Raw genomic sequence first — 27,659 nt, 5'->3', positions numbered from 1 at the left:
GCCCTAATCTTATTTTTATAATACATTAAAATGTTACCTTGCTTCAAAAGGGTAATGATCATAACAATGCCCAAGAAGAGCAGGGTGAGCTGCCTCAATGACTATTGGCCAGTGGTGCTCACATCTACTGTGATGAAGTGCTTTGAGAGGTTGGTTATTACCAGAATCAACTCCTGCCTAAGCAGGGACCTGGACCTACTGCAATTTGCCTATCACCACAATAGGTCTACAGCAGATGCAATCTCACTGGCTGTCCATTTGGCCTTGGGTCACTCGGACAATAGTGTAACACCCTGGGAAAGGTTTCACTGGGGTAATGGTCTTTCTGTAGAAGCAGTGTTTGGGTTATGGTGAGAGATAATGGGTGCTTTGGAATGTGAGCCACCCGATGAAAGGAATGTGTTTTCCATGTTGTGTGCTTGACACAGCGTGAGCTGGGTCTTTTGTTTGGCAGGAGTTGAAGGGAGAAGATACCAGAGGGAGGAGGTCGTAGTACGCGACCTGGAGCAGGGCCATGATCTGACGAAGCTTGGGGAGATCGAAGGAGGATCTGTGAAGGGGAAACCCTGAGCTCCAACTTGTGCACATTAGACTGTCATTAAAATGCTTTACTAACCCTTTATCCAACTAAGAACTATAAAGCTAAATCGTTTAATTGTATATGTCTGTTACTTCATAGTACTTATTTGTAACAGGGTAACAAATCACTCAGCTTCCACACAAACAGAGGGTTTTGGGGTGGGCTCGCACCTCAATCTCACATGTTTGGTGGGGCCAGAGATTGTCTTCCCTAGACTTGCACAGTCGACTGAACCAGAGTGTTTCAATAGCAAGTCCTATATCAGGCTGCTGGTTATTGACTACAGCTCAATGTTACACAATCACACCCTCAGTTCAAATCAACAAACTCCAAAACATGGGCCTCTGTACCTTCCTCTGCTACTGGATCCTTGACTTCCTCAGCAGGGAGACCATAGTCTGTGTGGATTGGAAATAACATCTTCTTGCTGACAATCAACACTGGTGGACCTCAAGGATGTGTGCTTAGCCCTCTGCTCTACTCTCTCTATAGCCATGTTTGTGTGGCTAGGCCCATCTCAACCACCATCTATAAGTTTACTAACAACGCAACTATTGTTGGCAGAATTGCAGATGGTGATGAGGAGATTACAGGAGTGAGATAAATCAGCTGGTTGACTGATGTCATGGCAACAAACTTGCATTCTTGGTCAGTAAGACCAATGAATTGATTGTCAGCTTCAGGAAGGGGAAGTTGAGGGAACACAAACTAGTCCTCACAAAGGCATCAACGGTGGAAAGGTCGAGCAGTTTCAAGTTCCTGGATGTCAACATCTCTGATGATCTATCCTGGGCCCAACTTAATGATGCAATTACAAAGAAGGCATGACAATAGCTATATTTCATTAGGAGTCTGAAGAGAATGGTATGTCACTGAAGACATGCAACGTTCCATGTAGAGCATTCTAACTGGTTGCATCACCATCTGATTTGGAGAGGCCACAGCACAGGACTGAAAAAAGCTATTGAAAGTTGTAAACTCTGCCTGCTTCATTCTGGACACCTTCAAATGGTGATACCTCAAAAAGGCATCAGCCATTATTAAGGGCACCATCACCCAGGACATGCCCTCTTTTGATTGCTATCATCAAAGAGGAAGTTCAGGAGCCTGAAGACCCACACTCAATGCACAATACCTCAGAATTTCTTCTCTATTTTTACACTACTAATTTGATTTTCTTCTTTTAGATACAATTATTGTAATTTATATTTATTATTATTATGTATTGCTGCTGCAAAACAATTTTTGTGACACATGCCAGTAATATTAAACCTGATTTTGATGTTTTACACTGTGGGTTTTATGTGTCGCATGACTTATCCTCTTATTTATTGTAATCTCTGTAACTGAAGTTTGGTCCGTCATACTTACTGATACTGAATGGTTTAACCTCCAAGTCTTTCTGGAAAACATGCATGGAGCAATGATTTATATTTTTATATTTTTTTCTTTGATCTTCATCTCTCTTTCTTTGCTTCCTGTACATGAATTTACAATGAACCAAATATTTAATTTATATTTCCTGATTTTGATTCGCTGAGGGAAATTTGAACTACAGAAGTGGGGTATTTAGATCAAGAACATGTGCTCTTGGATCCCCAAAGTAACCTGATATTCCTCCTACAAATAGATACTCCTCCAGCTCCATGGCTAATAAGTCCCTTACTGGACACATTTACCAAGTACGACACCCCTACATTCACCTCTATATTTGTCAAAATGCAGCAACATTCCAGCTGAAACTCCTCCCCCTTCATATTCCACACTGGTGTGCACCATAATTAATGTTCTTTAATATGGTTAATTAAAGTATTAAGCTTGTTCTTTTCTTGCTCAGACTATTTAGAGGTAGCTTGCAGAGGGTACCATGCTGAGAACTTTAAACTGCCTCTCAGGAGTCAGTGAGTCCCTGAGCCGAATGGAAGCTTGAATCTCAGAGGTGGCCTGTCCTGGAGACGGAGGACTGCCTGTATGAGTGAATGAGTGAGGTGAGTAGATGGGAGGGAGGGAGAGGGTTTACTTTCCTGCCATTGTTTTGTTCCTACTGTTCTGCTGAGGTCATGCTAAGTTGGTACTGGAATGTGTCATGACACTTGCGGGCTGCCCCAGCACATCCTGGGTTGTTAACAAAAACAATACTTTTCACTGTATGTTTCAATATACAAGTGACAAATAAATCTGAATCTCAAAAAAGATCGATGTGAGCAACTGTAAACACAAGTATTATTCACTTATCTAATTAAAAATCCAAGGTATAGTTTTAGGATAGTTTAAAGCCTAACATGCCCAATAAACTGATCCAATTTTTCATCCCTCATAGCCCCAATTTTCCCCACCATAAAAATATCTTGGGGTGGATTTTGTTGGTTCAAATAAAGATGAAAATATCATTCCACAGTGTAACTAATGTGTAAATCATACAGCAACATAAATTGCTTTCATATACACAGCTAAGTTCCAAAAATTAGGAAGACTGTCATCCAAGTTAGACTCTGTTCCAGATGTTCTGCAATTAATGTATTTTGCTGAGTAGTATCAAAGTATAAATCACTGTGATAGATACCTATTAAGCTCAGCAAAACAATGATTTTTTAAAAATCTCCATGCTAGGCTCTACCAAATAATATCCCTGACACTGAAAATGATTGTTTGCAAATGTGTAACAAATAGAAAATTCTGGAAATGCTTGGAAGTTCAAACAGTATCTGTGGAATGGAGAACAGAGATAGTATTTAGATCTGAGATTCTTCATCTGAAAAGACGTCTTAGAACCGAAAATTTAATTCAGTTTCTCGTTCCATGATGTTGCCTGACTTCCTGGGTGTTCTCAGTTTTTGCTGTCTTATTTTCTAGAATTTGCAGTTTTTGTTTGGTGATTTTCATTTTGCGCACATGTTCCTTCAGGTTGTGTTTATTGTTAAGATTTCAAAGATTTCTTTATTTAAATTTTTCATTTTTTTCTCTTTCATAATCTTTCCCTCTCTTTATTTAGTTTTTTTTTTGCTGATATGGCAATACTCTATAATTATTAATTATTCAGCTTATTGATGGAGATACACGGGTCTCCAATCCCTTTTAATAGATACCAATCCAAAGTGAGTCTCAAAATACTAGTAATATCCAGTAGAAAATTGCACAAGAATTTGTTACTTCATTTCAGATTTCTTTTATTTAAGCTTTATTTATAATTTTAAAGGTTCATAATTTTGTTTTGAATTTTTATATTTCTTTGCCTAATTTTAAATGCTTTTGTTATTTAAAGGCTTTCAAGGCGTTCAGGGGAAGGACCTTGGTGATACATAGCCAGACGTCTAGACACTACACAGATCCCGTTCTACCTCTGGGTGTTTCTCAGGTGAGAGTAATCAGACAGTTCACCCCTCCACATCAGGAAATGTTAAAACTGCATGGGTACTGGGGTCTCAATGGGGACTTAAAGGGCATAACACTGACAGCAATGTATTTAGAGAGTGGCCTTGATGAAGCAAAACATTTCAAGGCAGTTCATAAGGATATAATAATGGGAAATTTGACTTTAACTACATAAGACACAAAGTCAGTACACCAAAAGATTGGGCCAATGAGACACATTTGAAGGAGCATCCCATGGGAGAGAATAGAGTACGAAAGATTTAGAGAAGGTTTATAAGAAATATTTTTTGAAAGCAAGATGCTCTAAGGTGGCAGGACAAATCATTTGTATGATTGATTGTGTCGGATGATAGAAAAAAAGAAATTAAGTTGTGCAGAGTGTCAAGGAGTTAAGTGGCCAAAACCTTATAGCGTGTCCCCAATGCACATACACAAATTTATTTTTAGACTTTGGATGAAGTATGTTGCCTTTGAGGATTCAGATCGTATTTCACATCAACCTGGTTCTACTCAGGCTCACATTTTCCAGCACATCAATCACATGAATATGAGAACTGGCAGTTTGCTGTTTATTTTCCTACCTTTATATCCTTTGAGATTTCCTAAGCTGGGTACCTTCTCCAATCAAAATAAAGAAAGAAGATCAGTTCAATCAAGGAAGAGGATAGAAACTTACTCTTGCAGTGATTTTCACTGGATTTTCCCTTTCTCCTTGACCTTCATTTAGCTCCTCGGGATAATAAAACATGTGCTAGTAACATGCCTGGGTGTTGATGATTGACTAAGTGGCAAATTCCAAGTTCGAACTAGAAAGTATTGAGGGTTATATCTAAATACACAACATAACATGGCGTTGGCTTGGTGGCACTGTCTAACACTTCAATACCACAGTGACAGTACTGAATATTCTGGTCAAGATCTGATGAGTAAGCTGCGAGGAAATTCAGCAGATTTTAAAATCCTCATCCTGTTCAAATTCCTCTATGGCCTCATCGCTCTCCCTTATGTAGTTACTTACTGACCATTATGCTGCTAGCATTTAGGGCAGCAATGAAGGTCCTCTATCTCTGTCTATCCGTGGCCATCTCCGCTATTGTGTCCTAAATGTGATTGAGCGTTCTCTTTTCTGCCACTACAGTATGGTGCCAAGTTGACTTTGGTCTCCTGCATTTCCTCTGCCCTTCAGAGGTCCAATGAAGTGCTGTCCTGATGATGGTCTTGGCCTCTCTTCTCATCACATGCCCAATTTGTCTCCAGTGTTTCCTCATGATGATTGTGGCCATGTCCTCCTGATGACACTGAAGGAATAGGGCATGGTAGCTGATCTTTCTTGCCCAGAAAATATGGAGGATCTTCCCGAAGCTCACGGTGTGGAATGACGACAGCTTGTCAAAATCGATCCCCCTTTTGTGATTGCCTCTAAATCCCCAACTTGCCTAGACATCTGAGTTCCTCCAGTTTTGGATTCTGAGTCTTCACATTTTAATTATCTCACTAGTTGTCAAGACTATAAGCTTTGGAAATGTCTCTCCAAGCTCACATCTCTCTCTCACTTCCTCTCTGAGTTTCAGGGGACTACAGCACAGAAAAAGGCCCTTCCACCCATCCAATTTGTGCTGAGTTGTTATTCTGCCTAGTCCTATTGACCTGCACCTGGACCACAGCACTCCATACCCCTCCTATCCATGTACTTATCCAAACTTCTTTCAAATGTTGCAATTGAACCTGTACTCACCACTTCTAAATTAAATACAAACATTTGTAAATCGTGCAAAAAGAAAGGGAAAAGTACTGAGCTGGAGTTTGTGGGTTCATTGTCCATTCAGAAATCTTATGGTTGAAGGGAAGAAGCTGTTCCTGAAATGTTCAGTGTGTGTCTTCAGGCTCCTGTATCTCCTCCTTGATGGTAGCAATGTGATGAGGGCTTGTCCTGGATGATGGGGGTTCTTAATGATGGAAGCCACCCTTTTGAGGCATAGCCTTTTGAAGGGGAGGCGAGTGCCATTGATGGAGCTGGCAGGGTTTACAATTCTCTGCAGCTTTTTCCGATCCTGAGCTATGGCCCCTCCATGCCAGACAGTGATGCAACTAGTTGGAATGCTCTCCATGGTACATCCATAATCACACCACCCTCTGACTTCAGTTTCCTCTCTTTCTTCCTTTAAAATGCTCCTTAAAGCAATTTTATTTTAACCAGGCCTTGGTTCCCCTGTCCTAGTATCTAGCCTGACAATAGATCATTTGCTGATACTCCTGTGATTGCCTTGGGATGTTTTACTATGTTGAATGGACTATATGAATGTAAGATGTTATTGGTAGAAGGAATCATTGAGTAGAGGAAGAGAAAATTAGTGTAAAATTGAAAAGAGAATTAACTATTCCCATTACCCTACTTGTTCTTACCTCTAGATGAAGCCTAGATTGTTAATCTGGACCAAAGTTGGATTTCAAAGCAGGATGGGTACAACAAGGATATGAGTCAAGGGTCTCCAACAGCACAAAAAAATCTTTTACTGTTCACTCCTCCACTCAGCAGCCAGCCAAATAAACAGGCTGTGTACTTACTGATTAGGAAAACAAGGAGTAGAGCTTTCATGCGCAATTGGTCACTGTTTCTCAAAATCAGCAATGGGCTGGATGCAAGTCAAAGGATAGGTGACTCTGGAGAGGGCTGTTGGCAGAAGGGTGAGGCGGGAGATGGCAGGGGTGGTTACTGATCATTGCAAAATTTATCTTGAGGAACAGAGAAGGCCTTCCTTGAGAGGTAGGAGAAGGAGGCTCCCAAAAGGAATGTTATCAAAGCTAGTCCTCTCCTGCTACAGCAGGTTCTGTCTCCATTATAAGAGACACACACTTAATGTTTTAGTAACAGCTTCTTCACCTCTGCCCTCAGATTTCTGAATGGACAATGAATCCATGCACACCACCTCACTAATTTTTACCCTCTCATTTTGCATTACTTATTTAATTTAATTATCTTTCTCTATATATACATTTCTTATTGTAATTTACAGTTTTTAAATGTGTATTAGGCTGTACTGCTGCCACAAAACAACACATTTCAGAACATATGCCTGTGATATTAAATCTGATTATGATTCTGATGATTGCTGTTTCCCCTCAGAATTATTGACTCTTACTAATTTATGTATCATTTATATTTGCATATGTTCCTCCAAACCTCATTGGACAGTAACCACCATGTTGAATGGGTCAAAGTAAATGCAAGTACTTCTGAAGCAATAAAAGGTCCTGAGTTCTTACGTAACTTGCAACTCTGATCTCTAGAATACTGCTACTACTATTATTAAGCTTAATATACTGTATAAATGATTAAAAGAGTACTGTACTTACTACTAAACTAAGATAGAAACCAGTTTTACTATACTGTGTAAAATATTGGAAGAATACTGTACCAAAACATTGGAGAGATCTCTCCTTTCATCAGTGACTGACATTGAATTGTCTGCATTACTGATACTCTACCTCATGCAAATGACAGTGCATATGGAAGTGTAGTGTTCCATTAGTACTGACATTACAGCTCTGACTGCACATTTAAGGAATGTCACACACTATAAATAATTTTGGGATTCTGAAAGGCATTTCCTAAGTTTGCCTTCCTTTCCTCTGGGTCCAGACTTTCCATGATCCATCCGTCACCAACAGCAAAGCTTCCACGTTAATTTACTTTTATTAAACATATACTGTATATCTTATGTCAAGAGTCATCCTTGAATCCATCAAATAAGAATGTAACATAAGAACATAAGAAATAGGAGCAGGAGTCGGCCATCTGGCCCATCGAGCCTGCCCTACCATTCAATAAGATCATGGCTGATCTGGTCATGGACTCATCTCCACCTACCTGCCTCTTTCCCATAACCCTTAATTCCCCTACTTTGCAAAAACCTACCTAACTTCGTCTTAAATAAATTTACTGAAGTAGTCTCCACTACTTCATTGGGCAGAGAATTCCACAGATTCACCACTCTTTGGGAAAAGCAGTTCCTCCTCATCTCCATTTTAAATCTACACCCCAAATCTTGAGGCTATGTCTCCTAGTTCATCTCACCTACTTTCCTATCTCTATCTTATCAATCCCTTTCATAATTTTTTAATAGCTTGATATTGTCAAGGCAAATACATACACAGTGGCCACATGATTAGGTACAACTGTACGCTTGCTTGTTCATGCAAATATTTATTCAGCCAATCAAGTGGCAGCAACTCATTGCATAAGAACATGCAGACACGGTTAAGAGGGTCAGTTGTTGTTCAGACCAAACATCAGAAAGAGGAAGAAATGTGATCTAAGTGACTTTGACCGGAATGATTGTTGGTGCCAGACAGGATGGTTTGAACACCTCAGAAATTGTTCATCTCTTCCAATTTTCATGCACAACAGTCTTGGGTTAACAGAGAATTGTGCAAAAACAAAATTAAACGTTCAGTGGGCGTGTTATTATGTCTGCACATACTTTAGCTCTTGGTGGGCTGAAGTGTGGAGCTAGAAGACAGGGCAGTCTCCTGTTAATAAATGTGCTAGCATTAAAAACCAAACCAAACTTGCTAAAGAACAAACATAGCACAGGAGGATGTGGTGAGTGGTTACACTTGTGTGGAGCTAGAAGCCATCACTAGCGTGTCTGAATAAAGATGTAGAAGTCTTCCCCACACTAAGTTTGTCTTTATTAAGAGCAAGCAGAACATGTTGTCAGACGTCGGCGTGAAGTCTAATTACGTAGCATAAATGAATACCGCGAATAGTTGCACATTCCGATGGTGGAGAAACAAAGACACGGGGCAAGTGAGGGCCAGTGAGGTGACAGAGCACACTGTCCGAAGTTCACCAGATTCACCAAGAGGATACCATGTGAGAGGGCCTGAAAAGAGCTGTCATGTATTTGATAAGTCCTCCTACACCTATGCAGTTCACCAGCAATCTAGCTGATAATAAGAAACACTTTCAACAGCAATTCAATATGTATTTAGCAGCAAGCAGTGATGCTGGGTGGAGGAAAAATTGAAAGTGTCTTTCGACTCGTAATTGGTGAAGATGCTTTGGATAGCTACAATAGCTTTCAAAATGAGGAGGCAGACTTTAAATTGCATAATAGAAAGCTGAGGGTTGGAATACATGGGTGTTACTCTGGTTGGCTATCAGTGGTGAGCAGCGTACTGCAGGGGTCGGTGCTGGGCCCTCAAATGTTCACGGAATACATTAATGATCTGGAAGAGGGGACCAAGTGTAGTGTATCTAAGTTTGCTGATGATACTAAATTGAGTGGGAATGCAAATTGTGCAGAAGATAAGGAGAGCCTGTAGAGAGATATACATAGGTTAAGTGAGTGGGCAGGGTCTGGCAGATAGAGTACAATGTTGGTAAATGCAAGGTCAACAACTTCAGAATTAAAATGAAAGAGCAGATTATTATTTAAATGGTAAATAATTGCAGCATGCTGCTGTGCAGAGGGACTTGGGAATGCTTGTGCGTGAATCACAAAGGGTTAGTCTGCAGGTGCGGCGGCGGTCTATCAAGAAGGCAAATGAGATGTTGGTCTTCATTGCTAGAGGATTGAAATTAAGAGCAGGGAGGTTATGCTGTAACTGTACAGGGTACTGGTGAGTCTGCACCTGGAGTACTGCATGCAGTTCTAGTCTCCTTACTTGAGGAAGGATATACTGGCTTTGGAGGGGGTGCACAGGAGGTTCACCAGGTTGATTCCAGAGATGAAGGGGTTAGACTATGAGGAAAGATTGGGTCACCTGGGACTGTACTCACTGGAATTCAGAAGAATAAGAGCAGATCTTATAGAAACATATAAAATATGAAAGGGATAGATAAGATAGATGAGGAAATTTGTTTCCACTGTAGGTGAGACTAGAACTATGTGACATAGCCTCAAGATTCAAGGGAGTATATTTAGGATGGAGATGAGGACAAACTGCTTTTCCCAGTGGAGACTACCTCAATAAATATGCTTAAGACAAGGTTTGATAGATTTTTGTGGAGTAGGGGAGTTAAATCCCCTACTGGATCCCATGTGGAAAAGGCAGGTAGGTGGAGATGAGTCCATGGCCAAATCAGCCATGATCTTATTGAATGGTGAATCAGTCTTGATGAGTCAGATGGCCTACTCCTGCTCCTATTTCTTATGTTCAATAGGGATCATTAAGCCACCATAGAGATGGACTGAGATTGGTTGAGTGAATAAGGGACTGTATTTGCTTATTACAATTGAAGTTAATGTAAGTATCTTTGTTGGAAAGCACTATTGTCGCTTGCAGGTCTATGAGGATATTTGTTTGTTTGTTTTCTTTTAAGGGGGATTATGTCTGTACATTATGTTATTATGTCTTTATATAATAAAGAACTTCATTTTCCAGTGTGCAATGCAGGTGGTTCACCTGGAACCAGAAGTGACATTGGTGAACGGGTCACACACACTCTTGGCAGGCTAAATTGTGGAGTTAGAAGCCATGAATCTCTCTTGTTAATAAATGTGCTAGTGTTGAAACCTGTGCAAGTTTGTCATTGTTAAAGAACAAATATAACAGTGAGTTGCAGATCTGTGGGAGAAAATGTCTTGTTAATGAGAGAGGTCAGAGAAGAATGACCAGACTGGTTCAAGCTGACAGGAAGGTGACTGACACTCGACTATCCATGCGCTACAACAGTGGAGTTTAGAAAAGCATCTCTGAATGAACAACATTGAAATAATGAGCTACTGCAGCAGGTGACTACGATCACTCAGTAGCTACAGAGCACAGGCTCATGCCACTCAATTACACCCACATGACCAATTAACCTACTAACCCGTACATCTTTGGAAAGTGAGAGGAAACTGGAGCACCTGAAGGAAACACAGATGGTCACAGGGAGAATATAGTAACTCCTTACTACAGCAGCAGAAACAAACCTGGGTCACTGATTGCATTATACTAACTGTTTCAATGGTATAACACTAGAATAGGTTCACGAAAATGAATCTGGGAACGAAAGGGCTCACCTATGAGGGGTCTGGGTCTGTACTTGCTGGAGTTTAAAAGAATGTGGTGGGATATCATCAGAGCCTATTGAACATTGGAAGGCCTGTATAGTGTATGTGGAGAGGGGGTAGTCTAGGACCAGTGGGCTCAGCTGCAGAATAGAAGGACATCTGTTTAGATCAGAGATGAGGAGGAAGTTCTTTAGCTAGGGGGTGGTGAATCTGTGGAATTCATTGCCACTGGCTGTGGAAGCTGAGTTATTGGGTATATTTAAAGCAGAGGTTGAAAGGTTCTTGATTAGGAAGAGCATCAAAGGTTATGAGCAGAAGACAGGAAAATGGGATGAGCCACAATGGAATGGCTGAGCAGGCTTGATGAGCTGAATGGTCTAATTCTGTTCCTATGTATTTTGGTCTTATAATAGTCAGCTGATATAACAAACTTTAATTCTTGCTTTAGCCCCTTCTTGTAAAGGATAACATCAGTAAAATTCAACATTCGGCCTTATGATAAAGAAAATAAGAAGTGCTTTAAATGCAAAAGTGAAAGTTCTCCTGCTACATCTTTATTAAATGTGCACTGAAAGTAATATGATAAACGGAATCAGTGTTTTGAAATAAAATATAAAGGAATGGATCTCAAATTTTCATTCATATTTAACAGCCAGAAAGTTTTGTGGCTGATTATACCCCCTCAGATTCGTTGCCCAGAAAAATGCCCACAGAAAAAGAGAGGGCTATGGGTATGCCTAGGTAGTTCTAAGGTAAGGACATGTTTGACACAGCTTAGTGGGTCAAAGGGCTGTATTGTGTTGTAAGTTTTCTATGTTTCTATGTTCACCCATGCTTACACTTATCTGGTCCAGATGGAGAGGCCAGTGTCCAGTTTTAGATCAGAGATTAGCCGCAGGCAGCAAGGAGGCTCTGTGGCCAAAGCAATCTAGGAATCTTCAACAGGTAATGCTTCTGAAGGTGGGGTTTTGCCAACTGGAGGCAGGGCTAAATCAGTTGAAGGTGAGGCTTTGCTAGCTGGAGGTGGGACTTCTCTGGCTCTGAATGATTTTCTGTCAGGCTTCACTCAATGCTGTTCTTACCCATTGCAGTTCTAAGGGATCAATTGATTTGGAGTCCACAACTGGGCCTCAGGAGGCAGAGCTTAAGGCCGTATCCCTAGAATGTGCTAATGAATTTCTGACAGGGCGACAGTATCACAGGCCTGGTTAACTAGTTGCACTATTTTTCATAATTAGGAAAATATAAAATCACTTGTTTGACATTAAAAAAAAGGTAAAAATTAGAAGCAATTAGTACCAGTAGTTAATTAAAACCATAAAGTAGCAAAATATAAACAAATTACTCTCTTGGTCAGGCAGCATCTATGGAGAGGAATAAACAGTTATGTTTCAGGCCAAGACAATTCATGTCAGTTGTTTATTCCCCTGCATAGATGCTGCTGAGTTCCTCCAGCATTTTGTGTGTGTTACTGTGGATTTCCAGCATCTGCAGAATATCTCATATTTATAAATCTGTTTCCTGCAAAAGCCTCCATGATCAATGCTGGGATTGCTACTTAAATGAATGGGGTTATGCTTGATTATAACATTAAGCTGAAGTGCCAGGGATGAAATGCATATTGGCCCTTAGGAGAGTGGTGAATGCAACTGTAGAGGGGGAGCTCATTTGACTTCCATATCTTAATGACAGAGACAAGCTGACCCACGGGCCAGTGATGGTTCACTTTGACCCATAAAATTTAGATATATAAATCGAAGAATAAGAATTATGCAAAATTAAGAAAAATAACATCAGTTATAATTATAAAGCAAGAGAAAAAATATACATGACTTTCCAATTTCTTAAGTTGTTTCCTTTGAATTTATTAAAATTAATGAAGGTAAGATTCCTAAAACCAATCTGACTTGATGCAGGATTTGTTTGGTAATTCACAAGCTTGCTCTGATCAGAATCACAGGCAAAATTACAGTGCAATCTGTCTTATTAAAGCTCCTTTCTACAAGCTTTTCTCTTTAATTTAATCTTTTTACTTATTTCAACACACAATTAAAAAGTAACAATTTGTAATGCATTAGAGAAAATATTGCCAAATCAGTGTACAATTACTTTTTTTCACCAAAAAAAAATCTTTGCTGTTTTAAGGAAGCCACTACCACTTTGCAGTATAATTAACTTATGTCAAGGAAGTATTTATGATTTAAAGCTGCATCAGCATTTCCTCTCCATTTAATTAAAAGAAGACAAAGCAGATCATACTTCAATTAAAAAAAATCATTTTGAATCACTTTGACAGAATGGTCCCAAGTTTAATTCCCTGTGTTTGCTACGGTAGCTGATGTCAGTTGGTTTGCACTACAGTGAAAGTGCGCAGATACTAGAAGTAATCTTAGCAGCCCTGGGTTAGGGAGGGTGAAAGATCAGCCATGCCTTCTGCATCTCATCTCTACTTAATGACCTGTAATGGAAGTGTTTCAGATTTCAGATGAGGACAGAATCCAGTTCAGCTGTGATGTCGCCTCCCTTTTCTTTCCTAGCAGAAGTGAATCATCTTTCGAGTTGTAAGTAAAGACCGATCATTCTCTAAGAGGTCCTGGAAGGCTTGAGTTCCTCATAGACATCTAATTGCAGATTTGATTTTAACTGTGATCAGTCTCACAGTGAAGAGCTTAACACAAAAGGCACATTGTAAAAAATGGCCACTTGAACAATACGTTAAAAAGCAGCTTCCCATAAAGAACACCAAACACAAAATGCTGGAGGAACTCAGCAGGTCAGGCAACATATAGGGGAAGGATTAAAACGTCAATGTTACAGGCTGGGACACTTCATCAGGACTGGCAAGGTAGGGAGAAGAAGCCAGAATAAGAGGACAGAGGTGAAAGGAGATCAAGCTAGAAGGTGATAGTTGAAGCCAGGTGAGTGGGAAGGTAGGTGGGCAGGGAGGAGAATGAAGTGAGATAGCTGGAAGACTATCTGTAGCAGTTTATCTCAGTTCTTCACTTGCTAGCAACAAGTGCTATACCACAGGATCTTTCCCTTACAAAATCCTTCATTTTATTCTCTGTAACTGCTAAAGCATTTCAGAATGTTTCCTCTGTGCCTCCATAGTGCAAATGACTGAGCTCTCAGTCATTTGAGTTGTTGTAAAATATTACCAGAATTACATCCGGCGTTAAGGCTTGTGGTGGTTTTGCACTATGCTTGCGATTCTTTTGAAAAATTGATGTGTGGGAACATATTGCTTTCATATGAGGGATCTCATTCTATTTGTCAGCCTCTTATTTTGTGCCCTGTGAAGCTTACAGAGGAAAAAAAACAATCATCATCTCCTTCAAGATTTGGAATGCTATTCGCATGACTAGACAAATATTCTCATTATTAATCCAAATGGAAAAGTCAATCAATTCAGCTTTGTGATAAAGACTCCGCACCATCTATTTTAGAATGTATCACCCATTTGAAGGAAGAAAAATGAATTAAGACTTTTCTTTGTTGTTTCTTTTCCTCTAATTCTGCATCATAACTTTCTTCCTCAAAATAGAACATCAGTCTGACAGATGTTTCATGACATAACAGGTGTGCATCTTCAAAGCTAAAGGGGTAATTATGGCAATTTTTTATGTTTCCCCCTTTGGCTCAGTTGGTAAGTAGAACAGTTGGTATGGAACTCAGCTATTCAAACAAGGAGAGTCATTGGCTTAAATATGCAGTCTGTGTTGAGTTAACTGGCAAGATCCAATGGGCATGATACAATATCTTTTGAGATTTGTGTATAAAATATTCTGTATAAAGTAAAAAGTTGCCTTTATTAATCTGGGAATTGAGTTCAAGAGTCAAAAGGTAGGTTTCATCTTTATTTAAACTCTAGTTAGGCTGTATCAGGAGTATTGTATTCAGTACAGGTCATTCTGTTATCGGAAGAACATGAAGTCTTTGGAAAGAGTGTAGAAGAGGTTTACCAGGTTGTTGCCTGATAACACAGGGCATGTGCTATATCAGAGGTTGGATAAACTTGAGCTGTTTTCTCTGGAGCAGTGGAGACTGAAGTTTATAAGATTAATAGCGGTTTATAAGATAGAGAGCCAGTATTTTTTTTCCCAGGGCTGAAATATCTAATATCCAGCAGACATGAAATTTAAGGTGAGAAGGAAAATGTTCAAAGAGATGTGCAAGGCATGCTTTTACACAGTGACTAATGGGTACCGGGAAAGTGACGCCTGGGGTAGATGTGGAAGCAAATATGATAAAGGCCTTCAAGAGGCTCTGAGACAGGTATATAAATGTGCAGGAAATGGAAGGATATGTACATTGTGCAGGCAGCAGGGATTAGTTTAGTTGGGCATTTAATGACTAATTTAATTAGTGTGGCATAACACTATGGGCCAAAGGGTCTGTTTCTGTGCTGTACTATTCCATGTTTTATGTTCTGTCGCTGGATCAAATTAAGCAGAATCAGGGAAAGTATAACTCTTAATCATTGCCTATTGGAAAGCAGTCACTTTTCGGTGCTAATTAAAGACAGAAACGGAATTGATTTTGTCCCTCCCTCCTTCCATTATCACTTGGTGGAAATAAGTCACAATCATCTGTTTCCCACTATTGCATACATTTAAGATTTATCATCTTGAAGCTACATGAAGATTCTGGAGGTACTTAATGCCTATAGAACAGTCTGTTGTACGCTACATTGCAAAGGACGAGGAAGCGAAAAAAAGAGTAAAACATTGCTTTGATGTAAAGAGGTCCTTAATCATTCAACCTCACATCATTTTACTATTTAAAATAGCTATTGATGTAAAATTGTAGTAGGATTTAATTTGTATTACTACTTTTTGTAAGTAATTACAGTACTTATCAGACCAAAATTAATAATGTAGCCCGAATTTCGCTTTTGATAAGATTTTCCTTGGCTAAAGTTTCTGTTCCATCCTCATATTATCTGCAATTTTACTGGAGGGTGACTGGATACAATGCATTTCTACCTGATTTTACTCCTACCCTCCCAGTTCCTGCCTCCTCATTGGTTTAGAGCTGTACCGACTAATCTATCTTGTCCAAGTGGTTACCTGCAATCATTGAGATAAGGAAAAAAGGGTTTGGGCGTGAAATTCCAAAGTTGATTTGGTCTGCACCTAACATCTACAAATACATTCATTCTGTAGTAGGGATCACTGCATGGGGTGGGAACCTTGGACCAGAAACAATTTAGCACTTTATCACCGATCCTGGCTAGGGTCAAAAAAAGTTTTCCTAATGTGTTTGTCATAAAATCTAATTTACACATTTAAGAGGGTTAAAGAAAACATGTATTTCATTCAGCCAATTAAGTCTTACAAATATTTTAAAGACAAACAAATTGACAAAATAAATTGCACTTTTAACAGAGAAAAGTTTTGCTTCTTATGTAAATAACATTTGTAAATATTTAGCAATTTCATTCAAAAATGCAATACTCAAAAGCCTGGGAGTTAAACTATTTCATCTGGAGTACAATAGCTCCGATTGTCTAAGGGTCATTTTAAAAATTGGAAAGGCCAAAGTGGAGGTTATATCAAAGAACCGCACATTTCTTTAATCTGGCCGTAGCCAGATACTTACAAAGTCACATGCCTCAGATCTACTTTTTTTTCTCTCTCTCTTCCTGGGTCTGTTTCTTAAAGGCTTTGTGCTGCTGCCAAAAGCCACTTTGCCCAACCATCAGCAGTCAGATTAATGGGCAATCAATACCCAGTGCATTGCGGAACCATTAGCATTGCAAAAAAACAGTTATTCAGCTGTCTCCTGTGACAGCTATCTCATGAAAGTCTTTCCTTCCCCTTCCCCCTCCTCTAGGAGACGATTTCTGCATCAAACAGCACTAGACAGGAATAAAACCATGCTAATGTCATTTTGCCGAGTGTGCATTAATAATACAGTTTTGGCAGATAGCCATTATTCCTACCAAGAGATGTATGATCAGTATCACCACAGACTGACATCCAGATGGTCCTGAAAGGGCCCAAATCCCTTCGCAACTTGGGCAAAGTATCCAATGTCACCCAGCCTCAGACTCAAATATGTTGCCTTAATGTTCAACTGTCACATCTCCCCTTTTGTTCTCATTCTTTAACCTTTATTTTATTCTTTTGTTTCTTTGCACATTGTCCCATGCTTCAGTCCAAACCTGTTTCCATGGAAATCACTCATTTATCTTCTAGAATGTATTAGTTTTTAAAAAGAAACTGCATAAAGGATATGAAAATGCATCACTTTGATAGCAGATGACATTATTTTAACATTAATTTAATGAAAAACATTAAATCATAGTCATGCCTATGCAGTATCTCTTGCCATTGCATCTTCCATTTCAGTTAATTCATTACAGGACTGATGACTAGATACAGCTAATTCATCCTGTGTGTATGGTCAATTTGTTATACATGCCAAATGTTTAAAAGTATTTTGTTGGATAATAAATTGCACCTAACTATGAGGCACATTTTGTCTTTGTAAGGGCTTAGTTAAGCAAAATCAATTTTTTGTTTTATTTGATTGTGTCCTTTGTCTTCAACAAGACATGATCAGCATAATGTGGAGCTAATATGTATTTTATGATGACCATTTAAGGCCGTGTTCTTCTGCTTAAAACAGAAGCTGCCAGAATTAAAACATCTGAACAGACACTGTCCATTTTCTTAATTCTAATTTTTTTCTAGCCATCTTCCAAAGGAGATCACTCATCCATGATCATGATTTTAGGGGTATAATTAACCAATCAGCACCTTGAGCATTGTACATTCTGTACAGGAACCTATAGTGTGAATCCAGGCCAGGGGCTGGTGGTTAGCGGCTACGAGGCAGCCTGTCCTGGAGTTGCAGGCTTTTATATGTGTGTGTGTGTGTGAGTGGGTGGGAGGGAAGAAAGAGAGTTGGTTTGCTGTTATTGTTTTGTTGTTGTTGTCGTTGTTGCTTGTGTTGTTCTGTTGAAGATGGTGAGCAGGCTGTGCTGGTGCTGTAATATGTGCTGACACTTGTGGCTGGACCCCCCCCCCCCCCACTCTAGAACATCCTTAGGTTATGTTGGCTGTAAACCCAAATGACACATTTCACTGTAGATTTTTCTATGTTGGTGTGATAAATTAATGAATCTGAATTCTGGAAAAATGTGCTGGAAAAGCAATTCAACAATTGAGTAAACCAAATGCAATCTTTTCCTTCAGAGGGCACTTTCTAACAAGGTCACTGCAAAGTGAATTGAAGCTCAAATATCTGCTGGCTCTTTCCTTGTTGGATTAAGGAAGCAGAAGTCAATTCTGGCTTTTCAAAATGTGCTTTGATTATACCACACCGGCTGAGGATGTGCCATCAGTCAGGCAATCACAATCACAAGCAATTTTGCAGATGCTAGAAATCCAGAGAAAGACTACCAAAATGCTGATGGAATTCAGCAGGTTGGGCAGCATCTATGTCAAGGAATAATGAATTAACATTTAGGACCCTTAAAGCAGAAATTGTACAGAGGATAAAACTAAACAATTTAGCAGTGTTAAACCTATGTTTCTGCAATTCTTTCTGAAAGCATCTTTTATTAATTGATGTCACTGCTTCAGTGAAGCAGCCTGCATAATCAAAGACCCCAGACTTCCTTTCTGCTCCCTTCTCCCACCAGGCTGAAAATGGAAAAACCTGAAAGTACCTACCACCAGGCTCAAGGATGACTTCTAGCCCACTGTTATAAGACTACAGAATGGTACTCTAGTACGATAAGTTAGACTCTTGACCTCATAATTTACCTCATTATGATCTTGCAACTTCTTGCCTTCTGCACTATACTTTTTTTGTGACCATTGCACTCACCTGCAATCTGCTATAGTTTGACCTTGTACTACCTCAGTGCACTGTGCAATGATTGACTTGTGTGAAAAGTTAGTAAGACAAGCTTTTCACGGTATGTCAGTACATGTGATGATAATAAATCAATTCCAATAAAAAATTCCTCCTCATCTCCGTTATAAAGGGGCATTTCTCTTTTCTGAGGCTGTGTCCTTTTGTCCTAGACTCTTCCACTATTGGGAACATGTTCCCCTCATCCACTCTATCTTGGCCTTTCAATATTCAATGAGATCCCTATCATTCCCAACAAATGAGTGAATACTTAAAGGTGGTGGATAGGGTTTCAAATATGTGAGTTGATTTGAGTTTGTTGGTATCACACTTGTCACTTTGGATGGTCTCCTAATTGCTTCTCATTTCTCGGCTCATGAGGAGAAGTTTTTATGATCTGTGGCCATGGGCAGTTTCTTTACCAGAGGAGCTGCAAGCAGAACTTGTCTCTGCAAACATCAGCTGACCTCTGACCTTATGATGTAGAACCGGCTGATTGATGAAGCAGCTAACGTTATTTCAGCCCAAGAGCATGCCCTGCAGATTTCCAGCAGAAATTTCCTGGGGCTAAATAACTGATATTCAATAACCTCAATGACATCCTTCTGTTGTAGTGAGTGTGACTCGTGCCTATGAAGAGATTTCCCCTATGTGATTCCAATTTAGTGCTACAGATGACAATATCAAAGATAGTCATTCCTAACTCATCTCTGGAATTTGCCTGATTCATCTGTGGATAAACAAAGGATGTTGAGACATTTCTTAAACTATGAAAGGTATGAGTTGCTGGAAAATATTTTAAGTAGCACTTGTGAATTGAAAAGCCTGTGGTACATTGTGGTATTTTGGTATGGATGTGAAGCTGCATGCCACACATTATATTGAAAAATAGGTTTGTTAATCATATAACATAGTCCCACAGAATCAATGACATTTTGTAAAATTTCATATATTGAACGTTCATTACTTAAGGAATATCTATGACAAGATCAGAAGATAGGACTGATCACTTGTGCGGGATATTAATGTATATTTGTGCAAAAGCAAAGGTTGATTACATTGTCAATGTCACCACCTTCCATCACAATGACATGATGGAGAGTGTGGGGAGGTAAATGGACAGTTTTAATTTATTCTGACTGTTTTGTAGATAGAATACCTGGTCTACTATCCACCGTTTTGGGTGAATGCATTGGGTGAACCATTTGGGTGGAACTATTACTAGTTCTGGAGTAAATGTCTTGAGTAGTACAAGTGAGATTTTGATGGGACTCAAATCTTCTATTACATCCAGGAGACTGAGATGTTTGCACTGTTCATATTTTAACCACAACACTATACACATTAAAATTCATCTTTGGACTTTGCTACTGACTACCATTCATCATTGCATCAATATTTATGAACAATGGTCAGTTTTAGTGTGATGTTAAGTCCTTGCTTCTTTGCTTGTAACTTCCATTTCCAACTTAGTGGTTGAATCCGCATAAACTTCCAAGATGGGATAATTATGCAGCTCAGTATTTTCATTGATATCATCAGTTGTATTTTCAAGTGCTCAAGATTTGACTTCCTCATCCCTTAGTCCAGATATGACCCTCTTCATCCTACAAGCTTCCCAAGACAGAGGGAATGCATCCAGTGGGATAGGCTCATTTGAGCTTTAACAATAACAATTTTGTGCAGATTTGATGGATCTTCGAGAAAAAATCTGTAAATTTTGGGATAGTTGATAAAAACATTATACATGGCTTGACTATAAAGCCATGAAAACAAATGTCTTAATATTCTATCTCGAGTATCTATATGTAACACATTAATATCACTCTGATATCTGTCTCCTGGAACCATATGTCAGAACTCATATTGTTTCAGACACAAAACTATTGGGAAAGTAAAACACACAAGAAATTTATAATGTAATTAAATATTTCGAAATACAACTTCTTTATTTTGTGTGGTTTCCACCTTTTATCTCCCTTTCAATGTCATCTTCAAAATATAGGAAGCAACCAAGTTTTACCTTCACTTCATGACCATGATCTGAATGGCAGTATGCTTACTCCATTGCTGCAGACCGTTTAGTCCACTGACTCAAGGATGACTCTATGTATGAACCATCTGACCTCAATATCTTCTCCCACAACCCTGCAATCTCTTTTCCTTACTAGTACTTAACTTTCATTTTATAACTTTGAAGCTCCCTCTTTTACTCCCCAAAGAAGCGCTCAGATAATATTCTGCTGTGTAATAGGTTTTTCATTACTGCTTTTGATTTTGGTTTTCCAATAACCTTGATTCTCTATGTTCAGTTGCATGACTCTCCTGACAACGAGAACAGCTTTACTCTAGTTACTTTAGTTACTCTAGTTACACTTCACAGTTCCTTCTCCTGGTTACACCTTAACTTCCTCACTTCAGAGAGAAACAATCCACAACACTGAAGACCATTATCCATTGAACTCTTCTGGATAATCTCTTCAGCACCTATGATTCTCCATATCCACTGGGATAATTTCTCACTTTGAGCCTATATTGATAAGCTGGAAGAAGAGACTGATTTTACTGTAGCCAAATTTGCTGATGATGCAAAACTAAGTGGTTAGGTGGTCGTAAGGAGAAAAGGGAGATATAGATAGGTTAAGTGAGAAAATGTAAGTTTATTAATTTTGGAAGAGAGAATGAAAAATTTAAATAGAATCAACCTGGTGTGGTATAATTGGAGCTTGAGGTCCTATTATACAAAGTAAAGGGTTGACGTGCAGATATAGCAAGTGAAATTGCCTTCCTGATTTGACACCATCTTGGATTTGGCCCATGACAGTGGTGTCATCAGCAAACTTAAATAAGGCATTGGAGTTGGTCTTATTCACCTGTGCTGATGAAGACAGTGGAAGAGATGTTGTTGCCTATCCAAACTGACTGTAGTCCGTGACAGCTGTGGTGTATTCATGCAGATTCACAGATGACGTCTTAAACATGTCCCAGTCCAATGACTCGAAGCTGCTCCTTTCCCCCCTGCTATCACCTCTTCATTGTCCTAATCTTTGGAGCCTTGCTCTTTAGTCTTTGCCAATATGCAGGTAGGAGAAGGACAGCCAACTGATCAGATTTCCCAAAGTACAGTCTGGGCATGGAACAGTAGGCATTCCTTATCTTAGTACAGCAGAGGTCTGGTGTGTTGAGACCTCCAGTGCTGTAGGTTATATGCTTATAGTAATTGGACAGGGATTCCTTCCAACACACCTGACTGAAATCACTGACTATGATTTGAAGTGCATTGGAGTGAACTGTTTCTTGTTTGGTGATGGCATCATGCAGTTTCTCAAATGCCTGACTGCAGTTGGCCTATGGTGCTATGTAAACTGCAGTCAGGATCATGGAGGAGAATAAAAGATTTGCATGAAGTATGAGGGGAATTGATAAGGTGCATGCTGAGAAGATGTTTCTCCTAATGGAGGTATTTGGTGGCAGGGTTTCAGGATTTAATATGGAAGGGAGAAGGAATTTTGTTCCTTAGAGGATTGAGATCCTTTGGAATACACAATCCCAGGGTTAAAATATTCACTTTATAATTTCTTGTCAGATACTCCTGCACATACTGTAAATACTCTCAGAGGCTTGCTTCTATATTAGGTACACCTATACACCTCCTTGTTAATGCAAATATCTAATCAGCCAATCATGTGGCAGCAGCTCAATGCATAAAAGTATGCAGACATGGTCAGAGGTGAGCTGTCATGGATATGGGTTCAATTTCAACACCTAAGGAAAGTTTGGGTAAGTACATGGACGGGAGGGAAACACAGAGCTATGGTCCAGGTGCAAGTCAATGCATTTAGGCAGCATAATAGTTTGGTATGGACTAGATGGACTGAAGGGCCTGTTTTTGTGCTCAGGTGCTTGACAATTCTATGCTCTATGAATCTATATACACTGCACATTACATCATCTTTACTTATATTTCCTAATGTATTTCTAGCATTAAATTCAATCTTTTAACCTTCTGCCAGCTTGAATCTATTTAGTATATTGCTATCCTCCTCATGGTTCATTAGATCTCCAAGTTTTGTGCCCTTTGCAAATGTAGAAATTCTTTGTCGTACATCCAAGATTAATTTAATAATATATTTTAAAACAAACTGGCTGTAGACCTAACTCCTGGGGATCGTCACTGCTTTTGCCAGACCTAGTGTGTTTATCACCATTTGAAGCATGCACGGAGAGTTCAGGTGCTCACTCCCTGATGGACATATTTATATCTGCCTTGTGCTCTGTTTACTAGGTCAATCTCTAGGAGAGGGAGAACTAGAAATCCTTATGAATTTCATCATTATTAAGGACCCTCACCATCCATGAGATGCCCTCTTCTCATGACTACCATCAGGGAGGAGATACAGGATCCTGAGGACACATACGCGGCATTTTAGAAACAGGTTCTTCTCCTCTGCATCAGATTTCTGAATGGTCCATGAACCCATAAACACTACTTCGTTATTTTGTTCTCTTTTTCATTATGTTATATATTTCTTATTGTAACTAATAGCAATTGGTATGTATTGTGCTGTATTACTGCAGCAAGACAACAGCTTCCATGACATATGTCAGTGATAATAAACCTGAATCTGATTTCCTTGCTTATTTGAAATGTATGCTCAATGCACCAAAAGTATTCTTTTACTCGTCTCAAGAGAAACGACCCAGCTGTGAAGCAATATAATTTGCAGTTTACAAAGTGCAGCTGAAGTAATAATCAGAAGCACTCACATGTTGCCAGTCATCCAGAATGACAGGTTTGTATCTCAGAAAGTACTTGAGGGGCATGGTATCTGGCTCAGGCCATGACTGTGGATTCCTCCATTTCACTTCCAGTCTGCTCGGGGAGTCAGGAATTGTATTTACTTCAATTATCTCTGGAGGGTCTGGTTTCACTAGAAAGAAAAAAAAAGAGTAAAATAAGCTTTTTGCTTGCAGTGAAAGAAAGATGCTTGAAAGAAAGGTGAATTTCAATGTCAGGCCTGGAAAACTGAAAGGAATATTTTACAGCACATTCAGAAATAACTATGGGATGATCTTCGTCCTTTCATCTTCTGCTTTGTTATAAGTGAAAACATGATCCCTTTCTAATTCATTAACACACCACACAGCATGGCGTGACTTTGAAATCCACATAAATTTAGAAATCTCTATGTTTCAAAAGGATTTTTTACTTGGTTAACTACCCGATATTTTGTAGACACTTTTACAATTAGTGTTCTTTGCCAAGGCACAGGTTAATACTGCTGATAACCGTCATCTTTTTGTTGGTGTGTATTTCTGTTGTCATGGTAATATTCTAGGCTACTTAATCCCTCCGGTCTATACAATACTCAGATCAGACTCCTCTTAATTCAGTTCCATTTACCACATTTGTTCTGTACTTTGCCTAATAAACCTCTACCAATCTGTCATATCTATGATATCAATCTCTTGAGATCTTCCATCAAACCAGCATGGAAGGCATCTTGAATGACAGTGTCCAAGATTTCCACTTAAAAGAAGGCCTGCTCCCCCACATCACTTCTTAATCATGCTGATCAACAGCTCCATCCATTAACCTACCCTACTACCCCTAAATACATATCATCTAGTGTTACTTGTGTTTTATAGTACTGATTTTAGATTTTACACTTATTTTTCTTCAGATACAGAAGTATAAAAGAGAGGCAAGTAGATATCAGACCATTGGAAAATGATGCTGGAGAGTTGGTAATGGGGGTCAAGGAAATAGCAGACAAAATTAATAAGTATTTCGCAACAGTCGCTAGCTGTGGAAATCACTAGCAGTATGGTGGCAATTCCAAGTTTCAGGGGTTACGAAGTGTGTGAAGTTACCATTTCTTGAGAGAAGGTTCTCAGGAAACTGAAAGGTCTGAAGCTAGATAAGTCACCTGGACCAGATGGGGTAGACCCCAGGGTTCTGAAAAAGGTGGCTGAAGAGATTGTAGAGGCATGGTAATGATCTTTCAAGAATCATTAGATTCTGGACTGGAATGGTTCCAGAAGACTAGAAAATTGCAAGTATCACTCCACTCTTCAAGAAGGGAGAGAGGCAGAAGAAGGGAAACTATGGACCAGTTAGTCTGACCTCAATGGTTGGGCAGATGTTGGAGTCGATTATTAAGGATGAGGTCTCAGGTTACTTGGAAGCACATGATAAAGTAGGCCATAATCAGCATGGTTTCCTCAAGGGAAAATCTTAGACCTTAGGACCATAAGACATAGGAGCAGAATTAGGCCATCTGGCCCATCGAGTCTGTTCTGTCATTCAATCTTGGCTGATCCTTTTCTCTATCTCCTCCTCAAACTTAGTTACTGGCCTTCTCCCCGTAACCTTTGATGCCATGTCATCAATCTCTGCTGTAAGTACACCCAATGACCTGGCCTCCACAGATGAACGTGGCAACAAATTCTACAAATTCACCACCCTTTGGCTAAAGAAATTTCTCTGCATTTCTGTTTTGAAAGGGCGCCTCTCTATCCTGAGGCTGTGCCTTCTTGTCCCAGACTCTCTCACCATGTGAAACATCCTTTCCACATCTACTCTGTCTAGGCCTTTCAACATTCGAAAGGTTTCAATGAGATCCCCCCTCATCCTTCTGTATTACAGCGAGTACAGACCCAAAGCCATCTCTTAGACATTGAACACTTGAGCTCACTCATTTGAGCTCCATTACCAACCTGATTTTCCCAATCGACCTTCATGTTAAAATCTCCCACGACCACCATAACATTTCCCTTTTGATTCACCTTTTCTATTTCCTGCTGTAACCTGTGGTCCACCTCCCAGCCATTGTTGGAAGACCTGTATACAATTGCCATCAACGTCCTTTTACCCTTGCAGTTTCTTATAAGAACCAAGAAGGATTCAACATCTTCTGATCCTATGTCACATCTTTCTACTGATTTGATGCCATTCTTTACCAATAGAGCCACACCACCCACTCTGCCTGTCTTTCTACCCCTCTGATATAATGCGTAACCTTGGACATTCAGCTCCCAACTACAACCATCCTTCAGCCACAATTCAGTGATGGCCAGAACATCTTACCCGGCAATCTGCAATATTGCAACAAGATCATCCACCTTATTTCTTAGACTACGTGCATTTAGATGCAACACCTTTGATACCGTATTTGCTGTCCTTTCTGACTCTGCATCCCTGATGATTTGATACTCAGCCTGTCGGCTGCAACTAAGTCCCATCACCTGCCTGCCCTCCTAACAATCTGACTGCACGCTATCGTTAATTTTTTACCATCCGTCCTTTCCTGAGTCCCTTTACTCTGGTTCCTACCCCTGTGCCAAGTTAGTTTAAACTCTCCCCAACAGCTCTAACAAACCTGCCCACGAGAATATTGGTCCCCGTCGGGTTCAGGTGCAACCCGTCACTTTTGAACTGGTCATACCTCCCTTAGAAGAGATCCCAATTATTCAAGAACCTGAAGCCCTGCCCCCTGCACCAACTTCTCAGACAAAACTTGCCTGACAAATCTGTGGGAATTCTTTGAAGAAATAACAAGCAGGATTGACAAAGGAGAATCAGTTGATTTTGTGCACTTGGATTTTCAGAAGGCCTTAGGCAAAGTACCACACATGAGGCTACTTGACAAGCTACGAGCCCATGGTATCATAGGAAATACTCTAGCATGGATAAAGCAGTGGTTGATGAGCAGGTGGCAAATAGTGGGAATAAAGGGAGCCTATTCTGGTTGGCTGCCAATGACTAGTGGTGCTCCACAACGGTCTGTGTTGGGAGCAATTCATTTTATGTTATATGTCAATGATTTGGATGATGGAATTGATGGCTCTGTCACAAAGTTTGCAGATGATATGAAGATAGGTGGAGGGGCAGGTAGTTTTGAGGAAGTAGAGAGGCTACGGAAGGACTTAAGACAAATCAGAAGAATGGACAAAGAAGTGACAGATGGAATACAGTGTTGGGAAGTGTATGGTCCTGCACTTTGGTAGAATTGAAAGTGTAGACTATTTTCTAAATAGAGAGAAAATACAAAAAACTGAGGTATAAAGGGACTTGGGAGTTTTTATGTAGGATTCCCTAAAGGTTAATTTGCAGGTTGAGTCTGTGGTGAGGAAGGCAAAAGTGATGTTAGCATTAATTTCAAGAGGCCTGGAATATAAAAGCAGGGGTATAATGTTTAGACTTTATAAAGCACTGGTGAGACATTACTTGGAGTATTGTAAGCAGTTTTTGGCCCCTTATCTTAGAAGGAATGTGCTGAAACTGGAAAGTGTTCAAGATTGAATGGCTTGTCATATGAAGAGCGTTTGATGGTTCTGGGCCTGTATTCACTAGAATTCAGAAAAATGACGGATGACCTCATTGAAGCCTATCGAATGGTGAAAGGCCTTGATAAAAAGGATATGGAGAGGAAGTTTCCTATGGTGGGACAGTCTAAGAGCAGAGGGCACCGCCTCAAAATAGAGGGGTGTTCTTTTAGAGCAGAGATGAGGAGGAATTTCTTTAGCCAGAGAGTGGTGAATCTGTGGAATTAATTGCCTTTTGCAGCCAAGTCTTTATGTATATTTGAAACAGAGGTTGATAGATAGATAGATAGATAGATAGATAGATAGATACTTTATTCATCCCCATGGGGAAATTCATCATTTATTCCAATGTCCCATACACTTGTTGTAGCAAAAACTCATTACATACAATACTTAACTCAGTAATAATATGATATGCATCTAAATCACTAATTCAAAAAGCATTAATAATAGCTTTAAAAAAAAGTTCTTAAGTCCTGGCAGTTGAATTGTAAAGCCTAATGGCATTG

General features: G+C 39.6%; 1 protein-coding gene across 1 annotated transcript in view; it reads right to left on the bottom strand.

The window, feature by feature from the left end:
- The window catches only part of cntfr (ciliary neurotrophic factor receptor), a 310,302-nt gene that overhangs the window by 41,011 nt on the left and 241,632 nt on the right, over nt 1-27,659 (bottom strand). Inside the window, exon 7 of the mRNA XM_073064253.1 lies at nt 23,590-23,753. Within this exon, the coding sequence (XP_072920354.1) occupies nt 23,590-23,753 (164 nt within the window). The remainder of the gene's footprint in view (nt 1-23,589; nt 23,754-27,659) is intronic.

The sequence above is a fragment of the Hemitrygon akajei genome, chromosome 13, assembly GCF_048418815.1.
Source record: "Hemitrygon akajei chromosome 13, sHemAka1.3, whole genome shotgun sequence".
Taxonomy (NCBI): Eukaryota; Metazoa; Chordata; class Chondrichthyes; order Myliobatiformes; family Dasyatidae; genus Hemitrygon; species Hemitrygon akajei.
Note: the sequence above shows the minus strand (reverse complement) of the source record. Positions and strands in the feature narration are given on the sequence as shown.